The 12,200-nt window shown below is 45.9% G+C and overlaps 1 protein-coding gene across 6 annotated transcripts in view; it reads right to left on the reverse strand.

Annotated features, from left to right (window-relative positions):
- ARRB1 (arrestin beta 1) overlaps positions 1–12,200 on the reverse strand; it is a 793,940-nt gene that overhangs the window by 289,525 nt on the left and 492,215 nt on the right. Inside the window, exon 1 of one of the 6 annotated variants that reach the window (XM_085623374.1) lies at positions 3,123–3,609. The exons of the other annotated variants lie outside the window; for them this stretch is intronic. Within the exon in view, the coding sequence (XP_085479500.1) occupies positions 3,123–3,350 (228 nt within the window). The 5' untranslated portion in view covers positions 3,351–3,609. Of the gene's footprint in view, positions 1–3,122; positions 3,610–12,200 lie in introns of those variants that run through there. 6 annotated transcript variants of the gene reach the window in all.

Here is a 12,200-nt window from a genome sequence, read left to right on the forward strand (position 1 = left end):
GGGCCACTCAGCCTTTCATTCTTCTGAGGTCGATAAAATGAGTACGTCTGTTATCCTGTGCCAAGAGGCCCTTCTGGGTGAATGTAACATTAAAAATACATTTATGTTATTGAGAAAACTGTCTTCTGTCTAAACCTGCCAGGCCGACGTAATAAGTGATATCTGAAAACAACTCTGCTTGTTTTCTTTGTTTCACTGATTTGTCTCCAGCCTGATGGTTTCCTGGCTGTAGTTACACCGAGAAACACCAGAAGTAGTGTGCTTGTCAGCTGGAAAGGCGAGGCTGCCAGATGTGGTTCAGCAGCTGGTTCTGAGGAGGATGATGAGGGCTGGCAAAGAGGAACAAGTGAAGTTCCACCTGGGTGGGTGTGCCGGGAGGGTGATCAGATGTTGAAAGCCAAAAACCGGGACATTCACCAAACATGGAAGACGGACTACAATTTTACATCAGCCCATATGATTTAGATCACAGCGCTCATCAACACAGAAACACAGACAAGGCGCTAAGGGACTAAATTAAATGGAACGTTTAAACCCAGCCTCGTGTTTGTTAATTAAACTGCTTTCTTTTAAGAGCTGCTAGCTCGTTCTACTTTGGAAAACATAAAAATGTGCCTACGGTGGAATCTTTCAGAAAACCGGGACATGGGCAAAATGTGTTAACATCTCCTGAGACTGATGGTGAAACTCCGGGAGTGCCCCGGCAAATCCGGGACTCCTGGCCACCCGAAATGTTGTGCAACATTAAAGTGTGTTTTATTTACTTATTGTTGCAAACTACTATACTTATTCCCTGTCAATCATTTCATGTAGTATTTCATGAATGCCTCGATTTACCTTTTGTTTTATGTTCATCTATAATAGTGTAAATAAAAAATTTAAACGGCTCTCGTTTAGGACTATTTTATTTCCCAAATATATTTCGTACTAAATACAATCGGCAAATAGAACACTTCCCATTATTGCTTAACCATGGAAGGGAGTTTTCTTTAAAAGATCACAGAAAAGTGTCCCATGATGTGATGGTACTACTGTGACTGTGGAAAGCTGCCAAAAACAGGGGTTCCTTACCCATCTTAACAGAATGAATTACTGACTCGGCAGTAGGAAGGATGAAAGGTTAAGTTGGCTCCGCCGAGGTGCCACACCGAAGTCTGCAGCAGGCACGTTGATCAACGGAACTATCTTGATAGCTTCGGCATGCCTTTTTAGATGTAAGTGTTTCAGTGAGAATTGACTGCATTGAAAGGCCCTTTCTAAAGAGCATTCGCTTGCACGGCGTGAAAATCACAGCCTTGAATGTGTACTTACCATAATATGTCGCCACGTCATAAAAATCAATTACTTAATATAATATTTATTGTTGATTTTCCTAAGATCTAAGTAATGGTGATAAACCAGTCTAAAGCGTGCAGGCGAAAAGCAAAATCCATTGTTGGCAATGACCTTTCATTCCTTCTGTGCCACACTTTCCAGGTCACATCCTTACTGGGGTGAAGGAAGGCTATACAGCCCACTTTCTTCTTATTTGTCCATTTTTGTCTCAGGTTCATAACTTCTTGCCTTCTTCGTTCAACAAGCACCGTGGAACCGCCAGTTTCAAATCTCTTTCATTGATCTTTCGAATTTATAGGTATAGTTCAGATCGAAGATCGACACAAGCATAGGCAAAGCCAATAGGCTGTCCTTGGCAATTTAAGATGTTATGTTTTATTGCATGTATATGTCAAAAAAAGAAGACCTGCTCCCCACTAAATACGGTGCCACGTGCTTGCAAAAAAAAAAAATAGATTAAAAAAATGTTTCTTCCCATGTAATTTTAATACAATGGTGTAAGTATTTCTTGCTGGCTTACAGGTGTACTTATGCAAGGAATGGAAAACCTTTATACTTTAAAAGCGCATTACGGGAAAGTAGGATTCTTATTGCCACAGAGGTAAAGAACTATTGGCTTCGAAGTACTGTACCCTGAAGGCAAAGTTGAAACACACAAGGGTAACTCGAAAAATAGATGAGATAAAGTATGGAAAGAAAAAAACATTGGAAGAGTAAAAGTATTTGTCCACTAGCCCAGGCAAACAAGAGCACTTGTTTCCAAGCAGATGTGCAGAAAGGATTAGGAAAAATGCTGTCACTGACAGAGAAAGAGCGCCAACAGCTGGAGTGCGCGAGGCACCGTCCCATGCTGGGTGCCCTGGCGGGTGGATGCAACATGCAATGGACATTTGAGCGGAACAATAAATGAGGGCTGAACTAACACACTTGCATGCATTCATATAGGTAGGTATCTTCTATTTATGATTTTATTTTATTTGATCGAGTTAGTGAGTCAACTAACGCGATCTCTAAGTTACCCATAAAAAGCTAGCCTTCATTAAGTACCATTTGCTGCCTGGGTGGGTAATAGGTATTCCCGCCTATTATGGATACAGAGGGATAAAAAAATATGTCCCTCGCCCCTTACTCAGGCAGTAAAATAAGACGTGAAGGGCGATACCACCTTCCGCATTTGTTCCAGAGGAGCACACTCAAGCCAGTGGGGGTGTAGGTGGAAAGAATCCCCAGGCGCGTGCAGCGGGGTTTGTGGGGTCCTCGAGGACCCACAAAGCAGGTCTGTCTGAGGCCCACAACTGCCTTCCACAAACACCGGCCATGGTTAACCGTCAACACAAAGGCTGCTCTAATGTGACTGGTGAATACCGGGCCTCTACCAGCTGATGGGGTCACAACATTGGTGGTGATGGAGAGCGGACCTCATCTGCATAGGGAACGCCCCTTTGCCAATTAGGACTCCCGTTAAAGAGTCCGACATGTGTCCCGCTGTACATTACACAATAGCAGGTGGACATGGATTAGTTGCATTTGAAATTCCACTGGTGGGCATGTTTCCAAATAAATACACCCGTCCTAAAATGGAGCTCTACCTTGCATACCTGTATGGTCTCTAGGCGTTATTCCTCTTGCTCCACACTCTCCCTTTTATCCAGAAAACCCAAAAAGTAAAGTGAATGGGTGGTGATCTAACCACCTCCATGTTATCGCATTCGGGTGATGTATGTGGCATTACCGCATATTTAGCGCCAAAGTGTAAAAAAACATGATGGCTCCGCCGGCCTTCTTACCTTGCACTCCTCCTCTTCTCCCAGCGCTTCTGCTCCCACTTTCAACACCCCAGCCTGCTCGGTGCTCTCCTCAAAGCAAACTTTCTTCCTGGACCCCGCACCCTTTACGGGGGTCTTCTCTGGGGTCTTCAGCTTCTGGGTGACCGCCGCGCCCTCCCCAACCTGCAGTCTTTTCTCTCTGGCCCCCCGTTTCATGCCGGCAGGGTGGATTCTTGGCTTAGTTTTCATCAATCTTGAAAGGGCACAACAGTCTTCTTAAAGTAGCATCCTTCCGTCCAATCCGCGCGACGCCCCCCTCCGGGTTTTCCAAAGAGCCTTGTTTAGCCTTAAACCCGGATTTTAATCCAGCCGAGGATTTGATAGCCTCGCGCCTCCTTAGACGGTCTGGAAATGCCCCCCGTCGGGTAGTTTGACCTCTGGCTTCCCGCACGTGTCCTCCGTGATCTCAGAGCTGGACCCGTGTGGCGCAGCAAGCTTTGTTGTCTGCAAATATTAACCTTTGTGCGGTACTCACGTTACCAGATCTGGCGACTTCTGTTTGCCGTCTGTTTTGCATTAGAAACGCTGATTGCAAATTGGTAATTGCGCAGGGCTGGCCATGGCAGGAGCCCGTGAATTCTATTATGGGCCCATCAGCATTACCACTCACTCCAAATATTTCATTCAGAAAACATTTGAGCCGGGTGATTGTCATGCCGGAAGAGGGGGCAGGGTTCCACTCTCACGATGCTATAAAAGGGACCCTGTTTTTATTTTTAAATATGGGCCATTTATCATAATATATCAACAGTGCAGTGAGTCATAGCGTGGAAATGAGAGTCGTCGTATGTGCAACATGTAAGAGCTGTGCAAACGGAGCTTTAAAACTGGGCTGCTTCTAGCAGTGTTCGAAGTGAGTGATGGCTCTAATTAGCACCAAGGGCCGAATAGATGACATAAAGTACTCACTACTATGTGGTATATTCTGTGGCCAGACGGAGAAGCGCCTTTAGAGACCAGTACAGCCGGCTACGGAGGGCTCTAATTCTATTAGAACATTCTGCCCCTAGTTTGTTCCGAATAGTAAGACAAAGGCCTCATGGAGTCTATGGAGGGGTTGAAATCCCCTCGGGCTCCACGAGGCCTTTGTTAAACATTGGAATGTTGATGCTCGGGGCTTCTACTGCCCATTAGAAGCCCAGAGCACACCATTGTTTTTATGTGAGAGAGAGCCTGTGTATGAGTAAGCATATGTGTCTGTGTAAGCGTGCACACACACACACACACACACACACAAACGCACACACACACACACACATATATAAACACATTTATGTATATACAGATAGATCTATATATAGATCTATAAATATGTATGTATGTATGTGTGAAAGGAGGTTAGAGTCAGTGACAGGAAGTGAGTAAGTATGAGTGAGATTGAGTGCCAGTAGGAGTATACAAGTGAGAATGCATGAGTTACAATAATTGGAACTGAGTGTGTTTGAGAAGGAATGATTGAGTGTGACGGGTGCTATATAGTGTGAGTGAGAATGAGCAAGTGTAACTGCAAGAATAAATGAGGAGTGGGAGAAAGTGAGAGTAGTAGTGAATGGGTGAGTTTGAATGAATAAATGAGAATGAGTGAGTTAGAGTGAGCAATAATATGTTTGCGTGAGAATGAGGGAGTGACAGTAAGAGTGAGCACAAGTGAGAGAGTGAGAAAGTATGAATGATGCTTAGTAAGAGTGAGTGAGAAAGAGTGAGGGACAGAAAGAGTGGCATGCAAGAGAATGAGTGAGATTGTATGAGTGCATGTAAGAATGAATGAGTGAGATTCAGAGTGCATAAGAATGAGTGTGCGTGAATGTAAATGAGTAAGAATGCAGTGTTATGTTTGCAAATCTGCTGTTGGCACTGGCACTCTGAAATTAATTATTTTCCAGTATAGGCAATGTTAGACCTGGCATTTCTTGGCGTGAGTACCCCTGACTTTTTGCCTCTACCTCCTCTATTATTGATGCTGTACTGGATTTCGTTTTGCTGGCTTAGATGCTTTGGGCACTTTGCCACTGCTGATCAGTGTCAAAGTGCAAGTGCTCCCTGTATAAATTGTTATGATAATTGGTTGTCCATAATTGGTATGTTTGTCTTACTAGTAAAGTCCCTAGTAAAGTTCACTATGTGTGCCAGGGCTGGTAATTCAAATGCTACTAGTGGACCTGCAGTACTAATTGTGCCACCCACACAAGTAGCCCTAAAACGAGATCTCAGGCCTCCCACTGCAGTGCCTGCGCACAGTCTGTTAACTGCCTTGTTGTCCTGACAAGTGTACCCACTTGCCCGGCCTTACCTTCCCTTTTTATGCACATCAGACACCCCTATAGCTATAGTAGGCCCAAGGTACCCCCTGGGCAGGGTGTAGGGTATGTGAAAGGTAGGACATGTACTAAGGTGTGTACCATGTCCTGACAGTGAAATACTGCCAAATTCGTTTTTCACTGTTGCAAGGCCATCTTGCCCATAGGACAGAATGGGGAATGCTGTGTTCCATGTTCCAGCATATCTTCCCATAGGCATAAAATGGAGAGATGGAGTTTAGTGTGCCTGAACTCAGAATTTAATACCACATCTTTTTGTGGAGATGGTTTTTAACTTTTGTGCTTAGAAACCACGTTTTTAAAAGTGTCTGGTTTTTTGTCTTAAACCATCCTGCGTGCCTCTGTCTGTTTGTGTATTGACCATCTGGGTTTGGATGTGACAGAGTCTGGGAAGTGACCTGACCCCAGGGAGGAGAAGGTGAGACAGCAACAGACTGGCCTGCATTTGATGTGGGGGGAGGAGTAGCCCCCTGGATGTGTAGAGGGCTGTGTTGCTGCCACAAAAGGATGGCTCCACCTCCTGCTGAGCGTCTGGGGCCCAGACCATCACTGTCAAAAGAAGAGGGTGTGCACCGGCAGGAAGACACCCAGTTCTGGTTTGGATTGGGCTCAGAGCCCCCTGAACACAAAGACTTCAAAGGCATTTAGGGGTATAAATGTGAGAGCTGAAACCCCTGAATTCAAGACTGAAATCTGACTGAAAAAGGATTGAACCTACTTTGTGATCAAGAGGAACCTCTGCCAAAGAAGAACAGCTAAGAGAATGAAGAAAAGGACTTCCCTTGCTGTGTGTTCTGGGGTTGGTCTGCAGTTTGCTGATTCGACTAAGGAGAGGCCAAGGGACTTTGCTGTGTGCTGTGTCCCCCTCCTTGTGAGGACTTTGCTGTGTGCTGTGTCCTGAAGTAGCGTGTCTCCAAGTGCCCGAGGAGAGCTGGTCCCCTGTTGTGGAAACTCAGGAACATAAAAGTTTCCAACCGTGTCTCAGCGACGCTTGGTGCTTGGTGCTTTTGCACGCCTGAGACTGCTGTGTGTTCCATGGTACTGTTTACGAAGTGCCCCGTGATTGCATTGCCCCCGCAGTGTGAAACATTGTCCACGCTGCTGTATTCTGTTTGTGGCCCGAGCCGTCATCGTAACTGAGGCTATGAGTGAGAATCACCGCCGCCGGCCCGAGCCGCAACGTGCTACAGGATTTCTGGAAGACTGTTGTGTGGTCCGTGGTACTGTTTACAATGTGCCTCGTGATCGCATTGCCCTCATAGCGTGAAACAGCGTCCAGGCTGCTGTATTGCTGTTTGTGGCCTGAGCCGTCATCGTAACTGAGGCTGTGAGTAAGGATCACCGCCGCCGGCCCGAGCCGCAACGTGCTAAAGGATTTCTTGAAGCTAAGAAAGCTGCAAGGTGAAAGGGATCGTGATCCTTGTTCACCGAGAGGAATCTGCCCAAGATCGTCAACGAAGGAGAAGGCAGCGCCGTAACCCGTCCGGCTACAGCGTCGCCTAACAACAGAGCTGCAATGTCATCGGGGCCACCAGCAGGACGTCCGACGAGCGGGGAGAGAGAGAGAGAGGCAGCCCACCCCCCTAGGTAAGGCTTGGACTTCGGTCGGGAGCCGCAAGCGTGTGTGGCATGGGGAGGCATGCAGGAGGAGTACAGGAGTGCTCCGAGCTCTCTCTCGCTGCACCACGTTAGACGCGCTGAGTCCCCGAGCTACCCGTATCTGCCCAGCAGTACCAGGGCCGCCCCTTCAAGCTTATGACCGTTGTTTCTGCTGTTGGGGCCTAGTGGGGTCCTGAGTTGACCACGCAGATTGGCGTACTGCATTATTCTTACATTATGAACTGCCTGATTCTTGCATTACGAATCGCATTATTTCTTGAATTACCAACTGCCTGATTCTTGCATTACGAATCGCATTATTCCTTGCATTACGAACTGCCTGATTCTTGCATTACGAATCGCATTATTCCTACATTACGAACTGCCTGATTCTTGCATTACCAATTGCATTATTCTTGCATTACAAATCGCATTATTCCTGCGTTACGAACTGCATTAGTACGTGCATTAAGGACTGTGTTATTACTACATTACGAACTGCATTAAGAGCAGCATAGTATTGCATTAGGACTGCACTAGATCATTGTGAACTGCTCACTAATACCGCAAGAACCTATAAGTGATTGCTGGACTAATAACCGGCAAAAGTGAAAGATTACGAATACGTATATGTTGGATTTCTATCGTTTGGTCTCATCGTATTCCTTTGATAAAGATACCGCTATTTTTATAAAAATCAGTGTGGCGTCCATTTCTGGCGTTATCACTATGTAACTGGGAGTGTGGTTGCAAATACTTTACACCTTGCCTTGGAGATAAGCTTGGCTGCTCGTGCCAAGATACCGGGGGGTGAGCAGGGGTTATCTAAGAGGGAGTCCCTCCTTTCCCTGACTAAAAGCAAGGGTCCCTATTTGGACTAAGGTACCTAACTCAGCCAACCAGAGACCCCTAGTTCTAACAGGCAACTATGACAATATACTAGCATTGGCATAGTCTAAGCAATTTCTATCATACTGGCCACCCATGGTTCAATACTGGTGCTAGTATTTTTGAGATAATTCATGGAATCAGGGAGGACACTCATGGCCTATGGGGTATGGAGTGTGTAACCATGGCATTTGCTGACCCTGATATACAGAGGTCATTTTCCACATAAGGGTCATCATGATATATGGATGACATTAATGTCAAAATTCTGGCACTGGTATATTGTATGTCAGTTTTGGCATAAGAGGGTACCCATGGCAAACTGCTAGCCCAGGGACAAGTTAGGTACTTTTTGACATATGGGGGCGTCCATAGCACATTTAGCAAAAATGGGTTCAACTGCTTGGGCGCACCAGCTTTAATTGGCTTGTCACTCAATGAAAGGACTTCAATATGTATTGAGTGATCTTTCAGAGGCTGTTGAGGTTTAGCAAGTTTATGTGAAAATTATGTTTTAAAAAGCACTATTCAACTCTATTTTTTTGAAAAATTTTCTTGGTGGTAGAACCCCTACGCCCCTAGAATAAACTCTCCTAGAAAAGTTCTGGCTCCCTCGATTTGCTCGCTAGTTACAATTCAGAGCAAGCATTCAATCCCAGTACTTCCAAAGATCCTATCAGCACCCTAATATATGGGTAGCATCTAAAATAGACAGGTGTCTGTTTTGTTTTATCATATTGACCATGTAGTTATTATGGAATTTCAGCAACGTCAATTATTGTGATGTCATCAGGGTTACAGTCATGTGACAAGTCGTCCTTAGAAGATTCAGGGTCAAAAGTCATATGGTATCACTTATTGTGATGCCATTAAGGTCAAAGGGTGTGTGATGTTTCTTCAGCTACCCCGGGAATTTTTGTAAATTGACAGCCACGGACAACCTAGTAGATTTTTTCAGTCTGACAAGGTTAAGTCAAGTCGATATCACTCTTTCTGCATGGCTGTCCATTTTACACATAGCCTCGTGGCCTCAGGTCTTTAGTGTATGCCCCCCTTGGATGCATCTGATTTGAACAGTGCTGCCAACTTCCTAATGAATTCAAATGGGGAAACTGTAATAAAGGGGACTGTAACTTTATCAATAAGTTTGACAACACTCTCACCTGTCTATGAACTATATGGACTAATTGTAAGTATTTTGGGTAACTGTTGCAAATGGGTTCTGCCTATTTAGGGCGCCGATTTCTTTTGCTATTTGAACACCCTGTTTTGGACTTTTTACTGTGGGTGAGTCTCACTACTTGTGTTTCATGCACAGTAATCACATGATAAAATAGACTGCGCAGGTTATCCTCTAGTGTCTGCCTTTTAAGTTAAAGCTGCTGTGATGCAGCTAGGATAAGGGGAACGTAGTTACATGTGAGCAGGTGTGTACATGTGTGCGAGGTGTGTGTGTGAGACTACTGTAGTGTGCAGCCTGTAACTGTCCAAAGGTAGCCTGGCATACAAGGGGCTCTGCAGTGTTAGATGTTGACCTGGGATAGGTCTTAAAATATGTGCTACTTTCATGAGTAAGGTCAGAAGGGTTTACTGATTTATCTGTAGTTTCATTGTATTATGCACATAGGAGGAAATCTGCCTTAAAGTTCAATTTAGCTTCCTACAGGCCTTTAAGGTATCAAACTGGGATGAAACCTGTGCTTCAAGTTTGAATATAGTGGTACCAAGAACCTACATGCACACCTTATGGGTTGTCCAGAATTGTCATATTTATTTGGTTCAGCTCAGGATCAGATTCCAGGCTTTTTGTCACCCTGCTGGGCTGAGTTAACACTCTGCTCCCCAGCAGAGGGAACAAAGGCCTCCCGACACAAAAGGAGTAATTAACAGTGCTTCACTCAGTTCCTGAGGAGGAAGGGGTGGGGAAGAAAATTGGCATCTGTCAATTAGCTGTCACACTGTACCAGGGTTGGGACAGCCCAGGACCACTGAACAAAAGGGGGAGCCCAGATGTTAAGAGCTAACACAGGAGGGATTCCCCTTTGGAGTTAGGAGGAAAAGTCCCTGGCAATGATGTCAGTTAGGGGTGGAGTTGAGTCCCCCCGAGGAGATGTACACAGGATACCTCTTTAAAGCACCATCTTGGGTTGCTCCAGCATGCTGTGCTGAAGGGTTGGGCCAGGAGTGGAGGGGTAATGTGGCACCCCATGGTTTACCAGGGGTTGCCTGACATCTAGAGGTTTTGATCCCCATTTAAAATCTCTTGCACAAGGGAGATAGAGACAGTTTAAAACTGAAATTGGATGGCAGAAACATCATGGACAATTAGAAGGACAAGCCCCCTGATGCCCTAATGGACTTAAGACTCTGCCGACAGCTGACCCCAGGATCAGTGGGTCTCTCCAGGACCAGTGAGTCTAGTTCCCTTATACCCCCTGATGACCAGTTGGGGGAAGACTTGAACTCCACGGTCCACCCAGATGCCCTGCAAGACAGCCAGGAGGCCACAGAGTCTGAGGAGGGCACAGCAGAGGAAAAGGCTGGCGCAGGGAGCCATTGAAACCAGCTCCCTGCAGAGTGCAACCCTTTTCAAACCAGCAAGCCAGCTGGAAATGCTCACGGTAGCTAGGACTGACCACCAGGAGCCAAATGAGCCCCAAATCTGTGAAATCGACCCATCGTTTCCTGAGTTACGCTCACTGTAGGGACTTGACTTATGACCCCTGGAACAGAGTACACTGGGTGCAGCCAATGTTCTTAAACCTTGCCCGCGAGTGAGCCAGTGGCCGGAGGTTGGCGCAAGATTTTAAAAATTATTTCGCTGGGTAGGAGGCATGAGTGGGGCCCCTCTCTAGACTCACTCTCGGCCCGGGGACCCCATTTCCTAGGCCTGTGTAGACTTTAAGAGGGCCCGAGACCCATACAAAGACCAAAGACAAAGACTGGGCCCCAGGACCCAGAACAAAGGGCAAGAGAATCCCAACCACACCGACCCTCCACCTGTTTCGTGGGCCAGGGATAAAAGGATGCCACGGATTAAGGCTGCTTCTGCCCAGCGGGAAAGAAGAGGATGAAGCTGGCTCCTGCCACCAGGCCGGAGGGCATCTGGGGAGCTGGCCCAGGGTTGCAGGTGCCTTGGGGCTCGCCCCCACAACCCCCCCCATAAAATCCTTGGGGGTGTCCCAGGTGGAACTGGGCCCACTACTTTAAAAAAAGAGATGCAGCGCAAGGCCACACACAGCTAAGGAATACAGCTAAGGCGCTACCAAAATATTTATTGCGCCACTGTGGGAGCGCCCCATACTGCCTTTTGAGGTTGAATGTGCCTGTGTTTGATCTGCTTGTGTGGTGGACAGCAGCAGGGCAGAAGTACCACCAAGATAAATTGTAAGTATTGTGGGGGCCGAAAGGAGTAGAGTAGCTCACTCCCCCTCCCCAGAAGTTACGGGCAAAATGACCCTAAGTTTCTGGGGTCATGGAATGCATGTCCCCCAGAATTATCACTATTATATTCAAGGCTGGAACTTTTTTTTTACAGACTGGGAGTGCATGATCTCTAGGGTTTGGTTCTATGGTTGCAGTTTATGTGGCCTAAAGGTGTCTATGAAAGACTCAAACACATGCTGTGTTAGTTTTTAATGTTTCATTGATAATGAGTTACTGATAGCGATTGCAATGCTTTATTACCAATAATGATTGCATTTAAACATGATGACTGATTTCTGTGACACAATGGGGACTTTTAATATGTGGAAGTTTGGTCGTTTTAATGTGGTAAACCTTTGTCAAAGCCTTTAGGCTTGCATTATATATTGTTATGATGACTCCTTCACAAAGCCAATCGGCCTGTTTTATTTAAAGCGATACCCCCCAATATTGTGATTTCCTATCTGGTATTGGCAGGGAATACTGTGTCCTTGTGGTCATGACCCAGTGGGGATCAAACATGATTTCAGAATTTCACCAAAGGTGTTTCTACCTGTCTGATGTATATATTTGTAAATTAATGTGTAGTATTTAGTAGTACTTTTCTTTTTTCAAGGAAAAGTGCAGACTTAACAATCATTGAGTGCTAATATTGCGTAATAGCGAATGGTGATTACTAGCCCACACCACCTCCCTGTGTAGGCCTTGGACTGCTCTGCTTCGCTATCGTGAGGGAGTTAAGTGCTACAATGATTCCCAGTAAGGAGAAATTTTGGACCTATTTCTTGTGCAGGCCTCACGTCCTGCA

The sequence above is a fragment of the Triturus cristatus genome, chromosome 8 (genome assembly GCF_964204655.1).
Source record: "Triturus cristatus chromosome 8, aTriCri1.1, whole genome shotgun sequence".
Classification (NCBI taxonomy): domain Eukaryota; kingdom Metazoa; phylum Chordata; class Amphibia; order Caudata; family Salamandridae; genus Triturus; species Triturus cristatus.